Source organism: Cylas formicarius, unplaced genomic scaffold, assembly GCF_029955315.1.
Source record: "Cylas formicarius isolate icCylForm1 unplaced genomic scaffold, icCylForm1.1 PGA_scaffold_2__14_contigs__length_35257938, whole genome shotgun sequence".
Lineage (NCBI taxonomy): Eukaryota > Metazoa > Arthropoda > Insecta > Coleoptera > Brentidae > Cylas > Cylas formicarius.
Genome location: NW_026844319.1, coordinates 34,885,266 through 34,906,508, shown reverse-complemented (window position 1 = coordinate 34,906,508; position 21,243 = coordinate 34,885,266). Strand labels below are relative to the sequence as shown.

Below are 21,243 nucleotides of genomic sequence, written 5' to 3'. Positions count from 1 at the left end.
GGTAAATTTTGCATGTATATGAATATCGATAGTAACCACAGCAAAAATTAATTTCAAGTATTCTAAGAAAATGTTTTGTTGGATCATTTGTAATGCCAGTTGAAGACTATCCTCGAGTCAAAATTATATTGTATATAATTATTTTTGAATGCGTGGATAGAATAAAACGAATCATTACTAACCAAACACTATTGCTTAGGTTTAACCTTGTCGCCAATTGCAGCGTGCAAATTATTATTTATTAAACCTAATAAATAATGATTACTCTGCATTAAACATGTGGATCTATCGGCAAGCATTATTGTTTCTGTGCTCCTTGGAAGGTTTGTGGTTAATGATGCAAGAACATCTTAGGACGAAATCCATTTTTATCGTATTTAAAGTGTACTCCGTAAATTTAACGGTCTATTAAATAAGGCCAAGTATCCACAAATCGCGTTTCTAAAGCTGGTAGCCTAGCTGGCTATTTTTCAAATCCCCAATATCGAATCATTTTCGAACAGCCCTCCCTCTAGGTGAATACAAAATAGTCACCGTGGCAACACCGCGAGTGAAACTGGGTCGCGGAAAGCCCTCTTCTGCAACGGGAGGGAGATGCGAAAGTGGGTACCGCCGGGTACCGCGCGTGTAAACAAACCGCTGCGAGGAAGAACGTGGCTCGATCGAAACGCCAGAGAGTCAAATCAATAATTTATTTATTAGCCAATAAAAATACAAAGACGAAAAGCTCTAATAAAAAAAATCTTAAATAATATTATTCATTGGCAATGTCGTAATACGTACTACATATACAAAAATAATTCGAAGTGACAACAAAAGGGAGACAGAGTAGAAACAAAAAACGGGGGACACTGGCCGGACTTTACGGTATTCATGATTTAGGCGGACCAGAAAAAAATATCACAGAAATATTAGCTACGACTATCGCCGAAGAGCCGCTGCAGTGGCGGCGATTGCGACAAAAACCAAGAATTAACTTTGCACGAAATGAAACAATGTTGCTTTGGAGATAAATGATCATCTATCATTCTTAAGGATAAAACAATACCTTCAGATGATACAATGGTGTGGTACTTTTAAAACCCTGTTAATTGCCCGCAAGAAAAAAATGCATTTAAAATAAACATAATGCACGTACGAACCAACGCTGCAAAAAAAAGCAGCCCATTTCCGTGAGCGGGAAAAAGAACCACTTTCTAGAACGTAAAAGATACATTTCATAATCTTTTTCTTCATCGTCGAAAAATCAACGGACATAATACCAGCAACATGAAAAAAAAAAAAGAAAACAATTATCGCGGCATACTTGTTCCCCGTTTTTGTTTCACTACTCCGCGCCTGTAATAACAGCGAAAATATTTAAAAACAAGTGATATGACAGCTCGATCGATTGCATTGTATGGTGGGATCAAAACTACAACTAAACACCTTAAACCTAAAACGCGACGCCGCAAAAAAAATTACACCTTTTCGTTTTTTTTTACAGATTTTCTTGGACTCGGACGACAATCACGGCGTGTCTTTCGATAGGCAACGATACTCCAATAGTCTCTGGGAACCAACTACCGTGCTTCGCTCGTCATAAAAAAAACCTGGCTCGATACATATTGATAGTAAAAGTAGCGGTGGGTTGAGTTGCGGCGGCAACATGTGGCAAAGATTTTTTTTTTTTTAGTCCAATTCCATCAAGAAAGCTGAAATTTGGTGAAGTCGTTAAATGACGAAAATAGCCCCCTGGGTTTGTAGTGGTAGAAAAGCGATCAACTGATGAATGAAATAATATGTAATGTGTTAATATGTACAAAGGGTATCAGCGTTCTTGATTTTTTATTTTAATAATTATGGTACGTATATAAGGAAAAAATTAGCTTTCTTACTGATTGTTATCACATGTCAGTTGGTTTCCAGACTATAACGGATTTAACTCCGTAACTCAATAGTGTTAATCTGTGTATAAAGAAAGTAGATGGCGATAAACCACGCAATATCGTCACAAAAATAAGACTGTTCCGAGACGTGCCGTGTGTACACGGTCGGTCGCGTTACACACGTAAAAATAGTCGAGTAGTTCAAATGTACTCGCGTTAAAAAGTTAAACGTTAATCGAACAGTTCCTTCACAGACCCACGAAAATAGAAAAGAAATATATTTTGTACTTCTATCGAACGGCACCCCCCGTGGCTCTTGCATTTTTACCGCTACCGCCCCGCTTACTCGGCCGTACCGAAAATTCGAGAGAGATCATATAATTTCGGACGTTTTTGCAGCCCGGGGGGGGGGGCAACTTAATTCAAATACATTTTTTACGCGCAGTGAACTCTACTAAACTAACTTATGGTGAAATATATTTTGGCGATACACTTAATATAGCTGTCGGACTCCGTTTTAACGGCGCAACTCACTCCCCACACTACACCCCCCCCATAATGCGGCTCAAAAACGATAACAGAAATAAAAAAAAAATAGCCAGCGTGTTTCACAATAAGCCTGATCCTTAAGGGTGTGATCTTGAAATTGATGTTCACATCGTTTAACGCTAGTTTCTCATATTCAACAGTAATGGCAATTTCATTTTTGATAAAAGCAGTGACATACATTTTTTTTTCGATACAAAAATTAGGTATAATGCTTATTCTGATGTCACTGCATATCAAAATAAAACCAATCATACCGTTTCCTTCTTAAAATGATCGATCCAAGGAATCACAGCCTTAAAGATGAGCATATTATTATGAAAACACCCTGTATTTTCGCGCACGCGTGTATGGAACGCATTGGCGCGACCGAAAAAAATTATTGTCTAGACGCGAATAAAATACTTTCAATTTGCTACGAGATATGAATATAATGTTATGATGATGTGTTTGTCCATTTCCCGCCAGCTCCCCACCCGCCCCTTTTTGTACGACTAGTTAAGTTTCTACTCCGAGCACCAGCGATTTAAAATAATTAATTCAATCCCCCCCGCCCCTCCGGTTCCGGAAGTAAAATAACTCCTCGCTCGTCCCCTTTCAAATGTCGACAATCTACATGGTGTCCCATAACCAGAGCAGCAACAAAATAAGATTTGCTATTAAAAAGGTGTTGAAACGAAAATAGTATCAAAATTATTGTACCAGCGTAGGCAAGAAATCCGAATCTCGATTGGTTCGAGACTAATTTTGAAAATAATTTTTTAGATGACTTCATGGTGTGTAAAAAAAAAACTGCTCTCGGATACACCTTAAGCTACGGGCCATCCTGTATAATCCTTTCGACCATTTCTCAAATATTAATAAAAAAGACATCCCAAAATTGTACAAAGTGCCAGCTCGCTGATAAGACCAATATTGCCGACGAAGCCGACAATTATTTCATAACTTAACTAACAACCGTTGGCCGCGAGTTTAACGGTCGACGAATTGACAAATATTTGACACGCTACCGAAACAAAAAAAAATATATATATATATATATATGTATATTATAAATATATACCCAACTCGTTAAAGCTTGATTATACGACATGGAATAAGACGAAGGATGTCAGGATAAGCGCGAGCAGAACGTTTAAAGATGGCCCCCCGCGCGCACCTAAAATAATAAACAAAAAAGCCCCCGCCCGCACCGCCCACTAATTGCGCATAATTAGGTCCGTTCCGACCGCCCGTAATTAGTAATTTTAACGGATTTCAATGTCAATTGAAAATACCCGAGGTTTAATCGTAAACTATAAATAAATATTTGTCATTTTAACTTAAAACATTTGAAAGGTTTGCGTAAAATTGGCTCCCTTCCAACCGCCTGTTATTTCTAACTTCAAAGGACCTCAATGTCAGTATAAAATCGACAAAGTGTAAATAAATACGTTTCGTTTTAACCTAAAGACCTTAAACACCGCCATCGACTGGTTCCAAAAAAGTGCCAAGTCCTAAGTCATCTCAACAAACTTTTTAGTATATATTTCATGCGTTATGAAGAAGGCAATCGACATATAACCTTTCCACAACGGACTACATCTGAAAAATCTGATCAAAATGTGTAAATCAATGGGTGGTGTACGCCTGCCTGTGAAAACATTGCTTTTCTCGAAATTCTCAAACGTTAATAAAAATCGAGATACAAAATCTAACTTGCTTCGCGCATTTCGATTCGATCAGAAGCCGAGTGACGCGGGGTCGAGTTTTTTTTGTAACGACGTAACGACTGTCAAGCGGCGGCGCGGTCAAGTGGAAGGATGGGGGACGGGAACGCCTTAACCTAACACCTAGGCGTCGAGAACGTTTGACGGTGTTCCGGTGACGCGCGATCGGAACCGCGGCCGGACTCTCCTCCCGTCCTCGTCGGTCCAGATTGAAAGAGAAATTGGAAAAGAAAAACGTCACGACCGCCGCCCTAAGCGAAGTACATGACCTTCTTGGTGTCGGCGTGGACGGTGATCGCCCGCGCCATCGCCCCCGGTGTCCGATCTTCGGACGAGCCAGATTGGTGGGAACCCTCTCCGCTGCAAGGAATACAATTTTATAGTCTGTGCGATAGCAACGGAGGGTAATACAAGGATCCGTGAATCCCAATCAAGAAACTTTGTTTAAACTTGTTCACTGCTTTGTCATATTACAATATTAATTCTTGCGATACCTTTTAATATGTATTCGTTGTTTGTTATTGTTTATATATTTGTTATTTATATAACATTATTACTTATTATTATTATTAATTAATTATACTAAGATAACTTTATATTTTTACATTCATATTATACTGACAACATCCGACACTTGTAAATCAAGTCTTATGGATATAAGGCTATCTTTATCTTTATCTAAACTTTGCGTGTACAGAGACGCCAGTGAAGTTTATAGCAAAAAATATTACAATAAACCAATCTCAAAATGACCACGAGAACAAGGCCGAATTAGCAGTCAAAAATGAGCATGAAATTTTTTATAAACAAATATAAAACACAGGTTATTTCGGCTCCTCATTGTTGTAGACAATTTTTTTTATTTGTAAGGCCATAAATAAAATTCACTTTAGAACCATGCTTTCTTATTAACATTTTAGAAAATTAGCTACTTGTGTATTTGCAAAAGACAATATTTGTCCAGTTTATAATTACGAATTTGATTTGTACTAATCAAACAGCGTTGGATCGATCATTATTTTTTGAACTTTTAAAGAATCGTGCCTTCCGATTTGCTCGTTTCAAACCGATGTATTACATTTCAAATGGGCAGTTTTGAAGCCTTAGAGGACAAAACATTTGTTGGGGAGGGCGGAACGATGAAGAAGCAACACTAATGCGAGCAGTGTATAGTTTTATAACTGGTCGCCTGAAATAATTATATCATCAGTGTTCCCAATTAAAGGTTTCGATATATTTTGGTTTGTATGTTATTAAAAAAATAGATTTCCTTTCCTTTATTTCCGTTACGTAATTCACCAAACTTAATTTACACACAATGTTGAAGCACATGACACTCTGAGACTATTCAATAGAAGCAACAGAAGTTTATAACAACATGCTCTACACAAAAAATTAAACAGAAATCCATAGAAAACAAACGCACAATAATGGATATGGAGAATACAACAGTTTCCTTATAAAAATTAACAAAAAAATATTTGTTTTTCCAGTGAGTTTTTGCACACGGGCAATACATGCTCATCGCCTCATTTGCACCTGAGTATGTGACCATGAGTTACACGGTAACTATATTTATGTGTCTTAAAAAAAAAAAAAAAAAAAGCCTTCTAGCGAGGTGCAGGTTCGTATAATTTTTATTAAAATCGTGAAATTAACATATCTTGTGATACCTTGAACAGGATTCTCAGCAACTTGTAATATTAGACATTGCCGACGTTTAACGTGAAAACGAAAAATCTAGACTATTTAGCTGACTTTTTCACAGCCCCAAGAACTCCGTTAGAACAATATGCATACAACATAACATTAGAAAAAAAACAAATGCATGCAAAAAAAAAAACAAGCGCCTATTATTAAAAAACCACCACCGAAAACGAAGCAAACGACACATGTCCCACGTCCGACCCGTACCTGTCGTGTTCCTTTTCGACGAGGTGATACCTGGCCCGGAACGCCACCAAATGGGCGTAATACGCAGGGGCGGGAATCGATACGGACCGAGTACACCGAACGTAGGTGTGGCATAGTTGATAAGTTAAGCATTGCAGCTCGTCCGAGTCTAGGTGCGAGTCGTCCCATAATACGTGATAATGGGACGGTCTAGACGTGCCCTGAGGATCGGAAAACAACACGTTTGCCTTCCAGTAATTTTTAAATTGCTAATAAATCTGTCCGACATTGTCTATATATTAAAGAATATATATAAAATATATTTACTATGTATATTTTATTTAAGTTGTTGTATTTTATCTATTTCTTTACTGCATTTTATCATTCAATTAACAATTATAATACTATGAAAGGATGCTCATGGTGTGAAAACGCAAAATACAGAATGCATATATTATCAATATTGCCGTTTTAGTCGTAAAACAAGGGAGAAACGGTCAAATTAAACATCTGACACGTGTCAATAAACAAAGTTACTTGCGTTTCTTTCAAAACAGAAATACAGATCTTCGCGCGGCGGGCGTTTAGACAACAAAAAAATGTGCTCTTTAATAAAGGAACTATTTCACACTCTTCTGATAGCGAGTTAACAAAATGTCTTGTTGATATTTTCACTAAAAATTATCAAAGCAAAAGTATTTTGTTTTGTTAGTTTTGTACAGTTTTAAAGAATGCTCAAAGGCATCGGTATGTGGCTTGCATCATTAGGATTTAGAAAAATAAAGTCCTGGTACCAAAAAGATGCATTTTCTAGCAGTCATTTTGAAGATTCTACAGCTAATATCGAAGTTAATGAAAGGCAACCACGTGAAACCTTAACATTTTTATATATTATATACTACAAAGGGCAGAAACATAGCAACATGGACGCTCGAAACGTATAACTAGATTGAGGAATGACGTAAGGTTTAATAATTATGCAAATTGTAACTTCGCTCACTAGTAGTATTCTTTGTTAAAAATCTGGCATCAGATATAAGAAACAAAAATTTCCAAAAACCAATTAGCAAATTTAAAACTATTTTGATTTAGTTTCATGTGTCCAAGCGTCTTATTCCTTTTTTCAAGCCGCGAAACACGTTTTGGCCAATATTGATTATTAATTTTTATTGTTAAGTTAAACAAATGATCCGTCCACAGTTCACAGGAATTATTTTCTCCTACCTTATGTAGTGGTTCCCTTAAAAACCATCCATATTTAGGCGTCAATTTCATTAATTACTTATGCGGTCTTTTATAGTTATAGTATATAGTATAGTTACAGTATATAGTATACTTTTAGTATATAGCATAGTTATAGTATGTAGTAAAGTTATAATATGTAGTGTAGTTATAGTATAGTATATAGTATAGTTATAGTATAGTCATAGTATATAATATGAACTCGGCATATTTTTTTTCACCTGTATACCCTGATGGCTGCACAGGTAAAAGTCAAACTCGGTCGGGTGCGTGATGCCGACGTCCACCGTGGTCCCGGCCGGTATGTTGCCGCTCTTCCCGCTCTGCTCCTTCTTATCCGCACAAAACAGTCGCGTGTGGTGGCGCTTCTGCACCACGATAAAAGTAATGCCCGGCTTGTAGTCGGCCTCCAGTTTGATGCAGGCCTCGCGTATGGCGGTCAACTCGTGCTGCAGCAGCTGCAGGAACTGCCCTTCGGACACGCCGTCGCGATACAAAATGATGCGGTGCGGTTTGTAACCGCCGGTCGACTTGTAGAACATGATGAGCAACTCGCGCACCATCGAACTGAGCTCTTGTATAATCTCCTGACGGTGCTGTTGCACGCGGACGGTGGCGGCGTAACGCGACGGATGCGCGTCCATCGAGCCGACGACCGCCGCTATCGAAGGTTTCTTGTTGTCGCCGGCCGGCGGATGGGTAACGTCCGCCCCCAAGAATATCACCGGCTCGTTGAATATCTTTGGTCTGATCGATGGCACTAGAATACTGTTGATGCCGCCCAGCTTGACGTTTATTTTCAGGCACAAGTTGGACAACGTCTGCGGCGACGTCTTGTTAACGTTCTTCGCTTGAACACATTGGGTGGCCATCCCTAATACGGTGTCGCCCACTCGTTTCACTTCGGCTGCGAGAAGACGAGAGAAACCAACGTAATGTACGCAATATACAGAATTTTATTTATAGTCACTTCACTCGGGTAATGAATAAAATACAACTTGGCGGTAAAAAATATAAAAATTGATATAAAATATTTAGCAAATGCAATTTGACGGTCAAAAAATATGAAAATTTATATAAAATAATTCGCTCAGGTAATGAACAAGAAAATGCAGTTTAGCAGTAAATACAGACATTCAAGTTATATGAAAATATTTTAATTATAATTAGCACTCCCATTATTAAAGCACAAATTTTTAGGGTGTTCAACACTTCTACTGCAAAAAATTCATTTCAACGTACAGTGAGTAAAAATATTTCATTTCACACCACGTGTTTATCTCCTATTATTGTTTCGCAAGTTATACCGAAATATTAGCTTTTTAAATTATATCACTTTCTTAATCTTTCAAAAACAATTACTTGCTCACTCAGAAATTACGTCTTTATCTCTATCAATGTTTCGTTATGATTCAATTTTAAAATGCACGTTTTTTGTATATTGTGAAAATATCACTCATGTGGCTTTAAAGAAAATAGTTAAAACAAATCTTTTTTTAAAATAGTCACATAGTGACAAATTATTTTATTTTGAATCCAACAAGATGTTGCGAGGCCTGTTTATACGGATGAATCCGAACTCGTAGTACCAAAGTAACGTGTACTGAAAAGTTATAAAATATTTTTTTATTATTTATTGTTTGTCAGAAATTACATTTCAACGAGAAGAAATCCGCATCAGGCATTATATTGGCCGAAAAAAAAAAATAGTAAGGGACCTATCAACATTTTTTTTTTCCGTAGCGTCACAACCCTTCGTGGGTCTTAGCTGCATCTACGACTCGTCTCCATCTGTCCCTGTCCAACACAACCTCCTTCCAGTTCCGTACTCCCAAGATTTTTACATCCTCTTCGATATTGTCCCTCCATCTGAGCCTTGGTCTTCCTAAGGGTCTCTTTCCTGCTGGGTTTTCTTCCCATATCCTCTTTACAAGACGTTCATTCGGCGATCTCTGCACGTGTCCAGCCCACCTGAGCCTTTGTGCTTTTATTTCGTTTACTAAACTCGGTCTTTTGTACATGTCGTTAAGCTCCGCATTCGTTCTTATTCGATATTGACCCGTTCTCTCATCTATTGTTGGTCCAAAGATTTTCCGCAACATCCTTCGTTCAAAGCGTCTTAACACTAGTTCGTTCTGCTTTGTCATTGTCCATGTTTCCGAGCCATACATTACGATTGGCTTGATTACTGCCGAATATATCCGTAGTTTTGAGTTCCTAGATATCAGTCGGGACTTAAACAGGTTCTGCAAGGCGAAAAAACATTTATTGCCCTTTTGTATTCTTGCTTTTATTTCGCTGGTGATATCGTTATCCGAAGTTATAACTGCTCCTAGGTACTGAAATTGGTTTACGCATTCAAAATTGTGGGTGTCCATGGTTATGTTCTGTCCTATTCTGCCCCTTCCTGCTCTCCGTCCGGCCCACATATATTTGGTCTTGTCCTCGTTGATCATGAGTCCTACCTTCTTGGTCTCCTTCTCTATGTTCATGAACATTTCTTTTGTTTTAATCGTACTGCTTCCTACCGTATCAATGTCATCGGCAAATGCCAAAATCATTTCTGGGCCCTTATTTGTAAATATTTCCAAGCCAATATTCGCTTCTTTGATGGCCATGTCCAGCACTATGTTGAAAAGCAATGGTGAAAGTCGATCGCCCTGTTTTAGGCCATTGTTAATGGAGAAAGCCTCGGTGTTGTTCTTTCCTACCCTAACTTTGGCTTTAGAGTTTTCTATGCATATCTTGGTTAGCCTTATGATCTTTTTTGGTACCCCTATGCCTTCCAACGCTTGCCAGACACTTTCCCTGGTGATGCTATCATATGCTTGGCGGAAATCTACGAACAGTTGGTGAACCTCTCTGTTAAACTCCCAGCTTTTCTCTAGGAGCTGTCTTATGGTGAATATTTGATCTGTTGTTGATCTCTTGGGTCGAAACCCCCCTAAGTTGTCTTCTGCGTATGGGGATATGCGTCCTCTTAGTACATTTGACAGAACCTTGTATGTTATATTTAGCAGGGTTATTCCTCTATAGTTTTTACAGGCCATCCGGTCTCCTTTCTTATGAATGGGGACGATGGTACCCTCATTCCACTCCTTTGGTAGGGCTTCTGTTTTCCATATGTTTTTCAACAGCTCTAGTATGGCAGTATCTAGATGTTCCCCTCCATATTTTATGCATTCCGCCGTAATGCAACATGCGAATTCAAATAAAATACACATGCACAAATTACAGTTTTATTTTTAATCATTTCTTAGAAAGGCGCGGGTCTTTAATATGATTATAATCAGATAGGCAAGACTTTTTTTTAACCCACGTGAGTCGAATTTTTTAAAGTCGTAATAAAACCCACGGCATTATACATCGGATAAGTGAATAAAAGGTTGTAAATTGTTTCAAATTGATAACTGTTACATATGGAGCAAATTTGATCGGGTTTAACGAAGCGGCTTCTTAAGGGGCGGGGCTTACCGTAAACCGGCGTTTTGCCGGGCAACACGACAACAACTAACTGCAAGGACTGGAATGTGGTCTTCAGGTAACGAAACATAGGCTCGACCTGGTCTGGTCCGGTGGCGTACTTGCAGAAGCACGGCTGCCCGATGATGGGCATGCCCGCGTCGTTCGAGATCTTTTGCAGCTGCTGAGTGAAGTTGCGGAGCGCGTCCTCGCGGACCGTCCGCTGAGGCGCGAAACATGCGATCGCCCACACGCGGATCTCGACGCCCGTGAAGAACTGCTTGCCGCGCATGTCCCACACGCCCTGGTTCGGGCACGCCTGCTGCTTGTTCTGCGACATGATGAGAGAGACCGGCACGGTACAACCTGATTTAACACGTTCGAAATGCGCGGCCCATGCGCGCAAACAAACAACCGAACAAACACTGCGCAACATTACACGGTCCAAAAGGTCGTAAATCTAAATGCTGTTTGGCATTGGAAGCAAATTAAAGTTTAGTATTTGGCCAATTTCATCTTCTTAATGCATAATTGTATACAAATGGCATCGATAAAACAATTTCTCAATCCGTAAACGTATTGTTAATTTTTAAAATTTGACTTGTAGGACTGGATATACAATTTTTTTAAAATAAATCTAAAAGGCTCTTTGACATTGAAAGTAAATAAAAGTTTAGTATTTTGCTAATTCGGAAATGTTTTCACATAAGGCTGTGATTGGCCAAGTTCGTGTTCTTAATGTTTTAACATGTTTTAAACTTGCGAGTACTTTTCCGATTGTGAATTACGAAATAGAAATTTGAAGTTGGCTAATCCCGGCCTAAACCAAGCAACGTAATATCTTAACCCATTTTGTCCCAGTGGTGCGTTGCATATTCTACGACTTTTTTTGTCACATCCAGGAAATATTTTTGCACATCCATTTAGAAATTTTATTATTAACACTACTAAAGGACCTGAAATCGTAGAAATCGCTAATTTATGTGTAAAGGAATGATCTTATATATGACTTCAAAAGTTAAAAAAAGCGGTACAAAATAGTAAATATATAGATGTAGATTACATCGCGGAAAACATACATTGGAAATACTATATTGATTATGCTTTATTTTTTGAAAGTGGAACAGTTACAGCACGTAAAATATGACATTTCCGAGGTATTTGACTCAAAAGGTATTAGAGGCGGCTATGGAGGAGATCGTGATGGATCACGACAATAACAATGAAAGTCCGTAAGTATTATTTGGATTTACGTATTCTCATGTATTGTAGCATTCCTTCCTTGTAAATTTATGCTAAAAATAACGTGAGAAAAAATATTTACTGAAGATATACGCGGTCTATATTCCACCCGACGTGGATACCTTGACTGACGAAGAACGTTGGAACGTTCGAGTTACGTACAACGAATGATACAGCTGTCCTTCAACAGTCCTGTAAATCATCAACTTATGAACCTGAATGGGCCTCATCAGGTGATGAAACACTAGAATTCAAAAGAAGACGTATGCTTTCTGCAAACGAAAAGCTTGCTTCTACTGTCAAATGGAAGAACGGTCAGATTGAGTACACTCACACACCTATATTCGACGAATTTAAATCATGTGAAGCACTAAAAAATAGGCTTTCTGGAAAAACTCCGCTTGAAATATCTTTTATGTTTTTTGATGAGGAAGTGATTGGGTTGATTTTAAATCTTACATTGCTTTGCGACTTTTAAAAACTGATAAATCAATTACTCAAAGAAATCTTGCACCTGCGATAGATGGAGATGTAGAATCTGCCACAGCCACAGTTTACGTTTGTAATTTGTGTAATGTGTGCATTTACATACGCTTTGTAAAATATCACCAAAAATGAAACTGGGTGTTACCAGTAGTGCGCTCACGCACCATAAAATATTATGCGTTTTTTTGTATCAAATCAGGTTGTTGTATTTGGAAAACAATCTACTTTTAGTTGTTTTCTGTCGAATTTGAACTTTATTTTGTATATTTATGTATCTTATGTTTACGCACCAGTATTTTTTTTTGTATGTTTCGAGTTTTTTTTTTTTGATACATTTATAATGTAATCTGAAGTGCAACAAAATAAAAAAAATTTTGTTTGGGATAATATGGGTTAAGACGGTACAAAAACCTCAAGAATTTCGACTAAATATTTAACATCATCCCGTAAATTATAAAATTAATTTCGTTAGTGTTGAGAAAAATACAGTGACGTGCAAAAAGTTTGTTTTCTCATTAGATACAAACAGATTCAAACAACTTTTGGGCATATAAATGTGTTCAGTGCCGTGGAAAAATCATAAAATGAGAAAAAAGAATTTGGTTCAGTTTTAGGGCAACAAAAATCATCAAAGTAAAAAAAAACACTACCAAAAATGACAAAAGTAAGTGACAGTCAAACAATAAAAAAAATAACTACTGGAAAAATCCAGATTAAAAACTACAAAAGTAAACTATAAAAATAAATTAAAAAATACGAAGTTGGCAAGAACCTTTTGAAAAAAATCCTGTTGATTTTTTAATGATTCCTTCTAAACAAACACGCATTTTTTCGCACAACCCCAAAGAAAGTGAAAAACTTTTACAACACTTCGCATAACCAAACACAGACCGAACCCAAAAAAAAAACAGTACCGCGAATGTGCAAAAAACGCGTTAACATACACGCGGTAGTTCAAATGTACAAAACCGATTGAACCGTCACGGAGGTGAGTTTTTGTTAATCCTCGATTCCCGGCAGATAACAATTTCTCAAAACTTGTATTAGCCATCCTTAAATGGTAAATAAATGGTTCTTTTGTTGCATACTTACTTTGGCTAATTTGTTTTGATAGAAGAACAACTAACGTTAATCGCAATTCAAAGCTGGTATGTATAGTCAACGATCTTCCTGCGCAACTAAAATTTTAAGATTCTCCGATAACTTTTTCCAAATTAGTGTAAAATATGTTATGAATTTATTATTAAATTCTCGTGTCCGGGTAAGTTCCAGTAGGCATTTTCTCGACAAGAAATTTCAAGAGTCAAGACAACTGGCGTGAGAAGTTGAAACATTTCCCAATAACGGACAGTTTCGCTTCCATTTGCAAACTCCCCATTTTTTAAATATTTTATCAAACATTCAAGAAAAAATATTTCATTTTCTATATTATAATATTGAGGTGAAATAATAGATACAAAAAATAAACTAAACAGTTGTTAGCTATATCCTTTTTTTTTAATTCAAAAATGAACAAAAAAATAGTGAGTATTCACACTCAAAACGAATTTTGCGGAAATTTTTGAAACACAAAAAAAAACAACAGCGCTTGGTTAAACGTTTCTGGATAATTGAATACTTTCTCTTCATTTCCTTTAATTTTGCATTTCTCGTTTCGTCTCCGTCTCTTCTATTCTCTCTCTAAATTCTCTCACATTTTCAGGATAACGGCAACACTGCCAAAGTTATCTGAGAACCTGTTTAAGTCGGTGTCAAAACGTCAGAACAAGATTTACTAGACAGCGTCGCAACAACAACTTTCGCGGCACGTCATGCACTCTGACGTCAGGACCGGCGTCTCCGGCGACGCCGCGTCGGAGACGCCGATCCCGGCAGAAAAATAACTTAAAAAAAAAATACAACGGGGAAACTAACGTGCCAGCCCACCTGTCCGCTGAGGGACGCAACCCGGCCGCCGTACTGGAGCTTCGGCGGGGGCAGCACCCTGCCCCGCACCTCCATCATGTTGTTCGAGATCGTCAGGCCAAATTCCTGGACGTACTCGTCGTTGTTGAAGTCCGCCCGACGCACCAGGTTGTTGATCTCCCGCTCCCTGTCCGGGGCCGACCTGCAATTGAAAAAATAAAATTAAAAAACGAAAATCTACAATGCCCGGAAGGCGTGGTGCGCCGTGCCTGGCCGTCGCCTTGATCATCGTCGACGTCTGCATGTCTGTGAGTTTCTTGATGCATCGTTGGCCGGCAACAATATTGCAGACCTCTAGCGGTAGGTAGGTGTGCTTGTGTTCCTGTCCCACCTGGAGGCACGGCAGATGGGGGTAGCGTAGTTTCATCTTGTACTTATCGAGGAAATACTTGGCGACCGTGCACTCGACCGTCTGGCCGTTTTCCAGCTGCAGCGGGAACCTGGAACGGCGAAAGAGACGCGGCGATCAGTGCGCACCGAGGCGCGCGAGGCGGGCGAGGCGGGTCAACGTACGATTGCATCTGGGCGGGCCGCCGCGTGACGTTGCACACGCGGTACTTGCGGCGCATCGCGCCGCAATGCGTGATCTCGATCTTCAGCCCCTTGATCTCCTTGGTGAACTTGACGCGTTGGCTGTCCGTCAGCGGCTTGCGTTGCTCGTTGATGTCCCGGATGTCGAGCACCTCGCACATAAACTCTATCACAGGCTGCGCTTTGTAAAATGCGGTCGCGGACACTGTAAAACGCGACGTTAGGAAAATCTATGGAACATAACGAAAACTAAAAAATAATAAATAAAAGCAGTTCAATAAACGTAGGTCAGGAAGCGCTTCGTTTCCAAGCTACGGCTGGTGTTAATTTTTTTAAAACTTTGTTTATTGCGATCAAAAAAAAAATGGCAATAAAAATACCTTTTGTCTAATTTTCATGAGTTTTAACAAACAAAAAAGCAGTTGTTTATTTTATTTTTTTTTTGTTTACTGTCTCTTTTTCGCGAATCTCTAGCTGGGCGTTAACACTGTTAACACGTTTTTAATTATTAAAAAAATATATCAGACTGATCCTTGTTAAACATACAATGTTGGTTCATTTCGCGAAAATGTAGCGTTTTTTCAAGAAAAAAAAATCTACGACCCAAATTAACCCCGAAAATATTCGGTAAAAGATTTACTTGAAACGGCTTATTTTAAAATTTAGAAAAACCATATTTTTATTGGAACTTCATCTTTTTAAGTAAAAAATACCATTATTTCATTGTTCTTACAGATGCGGTTTTGATTAACCGCTTTTATTACAATTTTAATTACCTATTGTTAATTAGTGACATTCATCTAGAAGTATTAAAATTGAACTTTCATAATTTAAGGAGCCATAGGTGAATATCTCGAAATACGTTGTGTCCCGAAACGGCAAATATACCTACCGTCAATGTTGAGCATCATTTTCCATTGGCTGGGCCGTACCGACTGGTGAAATCCGAACCAAACCTCCCGGCCGCCACCTGCGAAATAGTTCGAATGCACCACACCGCCGGACTATGCGGTTAACCAAAACTACGGGGCAGAGAAGGGAATACGGAAAACTTTCTCGCAAGTAGACCAAACAATGGCGAATGTCGCACAGTTTAGCCCCTCGATAAAGTACGAATATTAGCGACAACGGAAAAACAGCAAAAATGGACTCTTATTTATTGCGTTCCTATTAAACGCCTGTTATCGAATATGCAGTGTGTCCGAGATAATGATACGAAGATGGTTAAATTACGAAAAAGTTGCAAAATTTAAAGTTTGTTAACGTGCCATTGAGAAAATCATAAAAAATTCCATTACTTCCGAAAATACTTAAGACAAATTTTTTTTTAAAGAGATACAAAACAAATAAAGACGACTTCCTCGTTGAAACTTTTTGAGCTTTACAATATGGCGTAGAGATTTTACGGCGAAATAAAAAAAATGAAACGTCCTACTTAAAATCTCTCAACGTAGAGCTCAAAAAGCTCAAACACCAGAAAAAAATAAAAATTACATGGGCAAATTTCTCAACGGCACGTTATTAACCGTTAAATTTTCCAACTTTTTTCTATTTGTCCATCTTTGCGAGACGAAAATATAAATAAAAAAATCCATTTCTACTTCTTTTGCTTTCCTATTGTCACGATTTTCTTTATTTTTGTTTAATAGATATAAAACGCTTTTGAATTCGAAATAAGCATGAGAAATAAGCTGCGAGGTCCTTGCAGTTAAAACGGGGGCTTATAATATGAACATCTTGAAAGCGCAATTCATTGTACAATAATCGCCCCAAATACTCCTTGCGACAATTTGAAATTTCCAGTAGCAACTTATATTCAAAAGTAAAACGGCCCCAGTGGAAATGGTCATTCGAAAATTATCGATTCGTGACAAAAAAAAAAAAAAAAACGGTAAAAAAGTACCCAAAGGATGGTAGTATCCCTCGGGGCTGCTGAAAAAGCTCCGGCCGACCGGCGTGTAGCTCATCGAGGGCAGGTGACGCATCACCACGTCCAACGCGAGGATGGCCTCGAACGGTATCTGCCTAGTTCTACCCTCTAGCGCTTCCTCCAACCCGTAGAGCGATACCTGTGCCACCCACTTAATGCTGACGCGAAACAACCGATCCTTGCCTTCGCCGGGCAGCGTAACCTCGAGCTCCTCCCTGGCGTTCCCGATCGGCAGGGGGTCCCGGGTGTACAAGTTGTTCCGTCCGTCAAAGACCGGCTTCAGGTTACCGAATATCTTCCCGTACGATTTAACCATCGTTTCGATTATTTCCCGATTCACTTTCCGTGGACACTTGTCGGGCTGGATGTTGACGTCGTAGTGGTGCACGTAGCCGCGGGGCATCGATATCTGGAAATGGTTCGCCTTGAGACCAATGGGGCGACCCTCGCGACCCAAGTTGGGCCTTCGCGGGCACTGAAACACGGGCGGCTCGGCAGGAGGTGACACTGTCGTCAGACTGGTCCCGGTCGTGGTACCTGGCAAGGCCACCGTCGTCGTCGTCGGACCCATAGGGCCGGTGCCCGACGTTCCTGCTGTAAGGAAACGATCTCGTTAATAATGTCTATCATGTCATGAAAATGATAGTAAGCGGGCATCCTGAATCCGAAACGTTCAAATTTCGGAATCAATAAGGTCGTCTAGTCTGCAGGGTCATTGACCTGCGGGCGATGATTTTTCGAATTTTCGGCACATCGCACCCGTGAAACGTCGACTGACTCCAAGGGCGGGAAAATCCACCCACGCTTCGTGAAACTCATCGCTTAATAACTCCATGAGCATAACCGAGATTCATTTAATCTGTTTGAACCTAACCCCAAAAATTGTTGATCGCCAAAATTGCCGTAGAATTAACACAAAAAGAAATATGATGGGCAATTGCAACCCAATGCGAACACGAAAACAACGGAACATCGATTTTTCATGGCCGAAATCAACCGTAAGTGTTCATCCGACTTGATTACGATATCACGGATTTCGAAAACGGCCGTTTCGGATATCGACGTTTGAACGGGAAATCTTCTACGCAATATTTCGCAACGCTTTTCAACATTATTTAAAGGCAACAAATGAGATGACCTTATTTCCTGCGATCTTACGTTTAAATACCACCGGACAGGTTACCTTCGACGTGACGCATTACGTTTCGACTTGCCCGATACGATTCCGCCATTTTCCGCAAAAACGCCCGAAAATTTTCAAAAACAAGCCCCCGAAATCCCCCAACGGACAACCGAAAACAGCATTGGAAATTGGCAGCATCGCGCTCCCGATCGAACAAAGACGGACAACGATTTGCGGCGAAACGATATTTCTATGCGGATACAAATAGGCAAAACTTACGTCCAGAAGCTCCTGGATACATGTTTAAATAAATAAATTAGTCACACAGGCACACATACACCACCCACTAAGTCAATTCGATAAAACGTCTACGATCTCGATGAACCCACGTCGGCCATTTGCAATTGTTGTGCTCCGCTGTTCCGCCGACGTTGCCAGCGTTACGCGACGTATTCCTTACGGATTTAGTGACCGGAACTTTTACCGAAGCAATTAAAACGCGAACATTTTGCGCGACAAATCTAAGTCTCCGGCGAACACGTTCGCCGTTCCGCGAGCAAAAGAGTTTAGTGCGTAATGCAAACGCAACAGAAATATTTCGAAGTGACGTCACGAACTTGGAGGTGAAAAGTTGAAGCGACATTGCCAAATTTTAATCAGAATTCCGGTTAATTTCGTTGGGCGATTTGTTCATTAGTCCCGAGCGTTATATAATGGTAGACGATTATAAGAAAATTTTAAACGGTCACTTGTACTCACCGTTTGATTGTTGCATCGGGTGCGGAGGCGGGTGGCCGAGATGCGGGCCTTGGGCTGGCGGCCGGTGGCCTATTAAACTGAGAGTGGTTAAATCAGGAGGCAACAGCACCGATTGTAGGCCGGTTTGCATTGCTGTCCGTTCCGTTTCGGTTGACATTGTCTAGCCTGCGTCTGGAAATGGACATGTCGCGAGGAACATTCATCTCTATTGAATTATATATCAAGGCAACAAATATGATTTACGTGGCTTAACCACGGAATCGAAAAAGGTTACGCGCGTAAAAATACACACAGCAAAATATCTGGCCTGCGACCGGTACGTTGTTGTATGTCTCCGCGAAACATTGCAACCACAACAAAAGTTTAAAAAATGAAATTTTTATGAATTCAGACATCTTGTGGTGCTCGGTATGGCGTTTCCGCAAAACAATGGAAATTTCGGCGAACATTTTCAGTTGACGCAAAAAATAACGTTAAAAATCCGCGCCATCTCTGATTTCTCCGATAACGCAACCCTTTCGCGTAAAATTATCCCCACGAAACAACAACAACGTTGCACAAAGGTAACGCGTTCAGCAAAACATAAATAAAAACACACGAAGCGAAAGCGATGTCACAAGTCGGCCGTGGGCTCTTGCTATATGGTCAGTCCGAGTAACTTTTGCAATAAAAAAATCATGGTACCCAGTCAAGGCTACCGTGCCGCACTTTTGTTTTGGTGTCTATACGTTTCGTATCCGTACCTTTTCTAAAATCGGGATTGGGACATTGACACTTTTTGACGAACACAAACTTACACTGAAAGACCGCTAAGAACACCGCAGTCGCAACTACCATATCACCGAGCGACTTTTTTTTCGTGTTGAATACGCTATATCTTTTCGACGGCCGATGCACGATTTCACTTGTTTTGGGTATCACGTCGTCTGAATTTGCGGTCGGTGACGGACGCGGCGTTGTCGAATCTATCTAGACGTACTGCGATGGCAATACACTTAAGTCCGAAGTTCTCGGTTTTGCGCCAATATCACAATGAATCCCCAGTGGTTCGCCACGCGCATTTAGAGGTAACTTGATAGTAAATTTATACCATTTTAAGAAACTCGAAAACATCCGCTTGCGAATAAAACGGCAACGCCGTGCGTCAAGCGTACGCGCGTGCGCCGATCGCGATTTTTGCGTACGAAGACGAAAAGCAAAATTCTCGGGGGTGTTTTTGATTATTGGATTCGCATCGGTGGCCGGTTGAATATCGCGTGAGACGGAAGAACGAGGGGGGAGGCGGTACCCACGAACCAAACGGGTCGCGTTATCGAGGAAAACACTATCAATAGCGCACTTATCGCAAACAATAATACTTGAGATTACAATGGGTATACGCGTTGTTTACATTACGACGATATGCAAGTGTGTGACCTATAATGCAGAACGATTGGTGGAATATAAAATTGATGGAATCATTCTTTTGTCAAAACCCGGTCGGAAAAAGTAAAAAAATAACTCTTTATCGATAACCACTGAAAAGTTCACGTGATTTTTTTTGTGTTCTGTGTCGACTGCCTACTGAGATGAACAAAGTAACGAAAAATTAAAATATAAAATCGACGACATAACCGCAATTCTCGCTAGGGAGAAGGGCACAATCGTAGTTTATAAACCAAACAACGAGCCGCGATCGATTTTATAACCGTTTGACCTTAGCATTGACCTCGGGTAAACAACGCATTGTCTATTCCGTGGCGAAGAGCCCGACGTACACAAAAGAATTTCGACACCCGTAACACATTTAGGATCGAAAAAAGTGCGTCTAAGCGACTTTGTAATCCTAGCGAGAGGAACAGCTGATGAGCGGACGCAAAAAAAAAAAAACAATGTACCTAAAATCAGACTTGACCCATGCCCGCGACTTTTCGTGAGGATTCGCTTGCGACCTTATCGCCCCAAAACGTTTTTGTCTCTGCGCGGCACTTTATATAAAAACTAATTCAACGCACTTATATGTAGAGCGGCACTCCCGCCAATAATAAGCGCAAGTTCGAATCGCGACTAGCGGGGACACGAATCGACCGGTGAGCGGGTGACACTCGCGTGGTTCGCGTTATTTCGGCCTGAACTTGTGGAAAAGGTGCCCGAAAACGGCGAAAAAACGTAACGCACAAAATGCCATCGTCGCGACCATTGTCAATGTCGAGTTAAAATTCGGCTCGGAGCCGGGCACTCGAAACGCCGCGGGCGGCGTTGCCGCTGTTTGCCATTTTACTTTATATTTCAATTTTGCGGTAATATTTATCATTGTTATAATCGAAAACGTGGTCAAATCACGATACGAATCGGAAAAAAACGCCGCGACATATAAAGGAGAGCATTTAAAATTAAATTGAACCGACCGTCCTAATTTTATCCACGGCATTATGTGGGGGTGCGTCGCAGATTACCGAATATATGATCTTTTATACGTCACCCATATAATTTTAGTGTCATTTCATG

At 39.9% G+C, this 21,243-nt stretch overlaps 1 protein-coding gene across 2 annotated transcripts; it reads right to left on the bottom strand.

The window, feature by feature from the left end:
• Positions 1 to 677: 677 nt before the first annotated feature.
• On the bottom strand, positions 678 to 20,987 carry LOC132698602 (protein argonaute-2). 2 transcript variants are annotated; one of them, XM_060664795.1, is made up of 11 exons: positions 20,634 to 20,987; positions 18,757 to 18,927; positions 16,848 to 17,468; positions 15,837 to 15,914; positions 14,927 to 15,149; positions 14,623 to 14,853; positions 14,363 to 14,555; positions 10,733 to 11,051; positions 7,480 to 8,165; positions 6,038 to 6,237; positions 678 to 4,483 (listed from the first exon to the last, which is right to left on the bottom strand). In XM_060664795.1, exons 2-11 carry the CDS (start codon positions 18,911 to 18,913, stop codon positions 4,375 to 4,377), a joined length of 2,817 nt encoding a protein of 938 aa, XP_060520778.1. In that variant the 5' UTR covers positions 18,914 to 18,927; positions 20,634 to 20,987; the 3' UTR covers positions 678 to 4,374. The 2 variants fall into 2 exon arrangements, with proteins under 2 accessions (XP_060520778.1, XP_060520779.1); XM_060664796.1 differs by having other exon boundaries at positions 14,375 to 14,555.
• Between the last annotated feature and the right edge of the window lie 256 nt (positions 20,988 to 21,243).

Bases quoted from the DNA above. Each gene is read 5' to 3' on its own strand.
- LOC132698602 (XM_060664795.1), bottom strand. From the start codon at position 18,913: ATGTCAACCGAAACGGAACGGACAGCAATGCAAACCGGCCTACAATCG. The intron at 15,150-15,836 runs GTAGGTATATTT...CGCGTTTTACAG, and splicing joins AATGATGCTCAACATTGACG to TGTCCGCGACCGCATTTTAC. The intron at 14,556-14,622 runs GCACGGCGCACC...TTTCAATTGCAG, and splicing joins ATGATCAAGGCGACGGCCAG to GTCGGCCCCGGACAGGGAGC.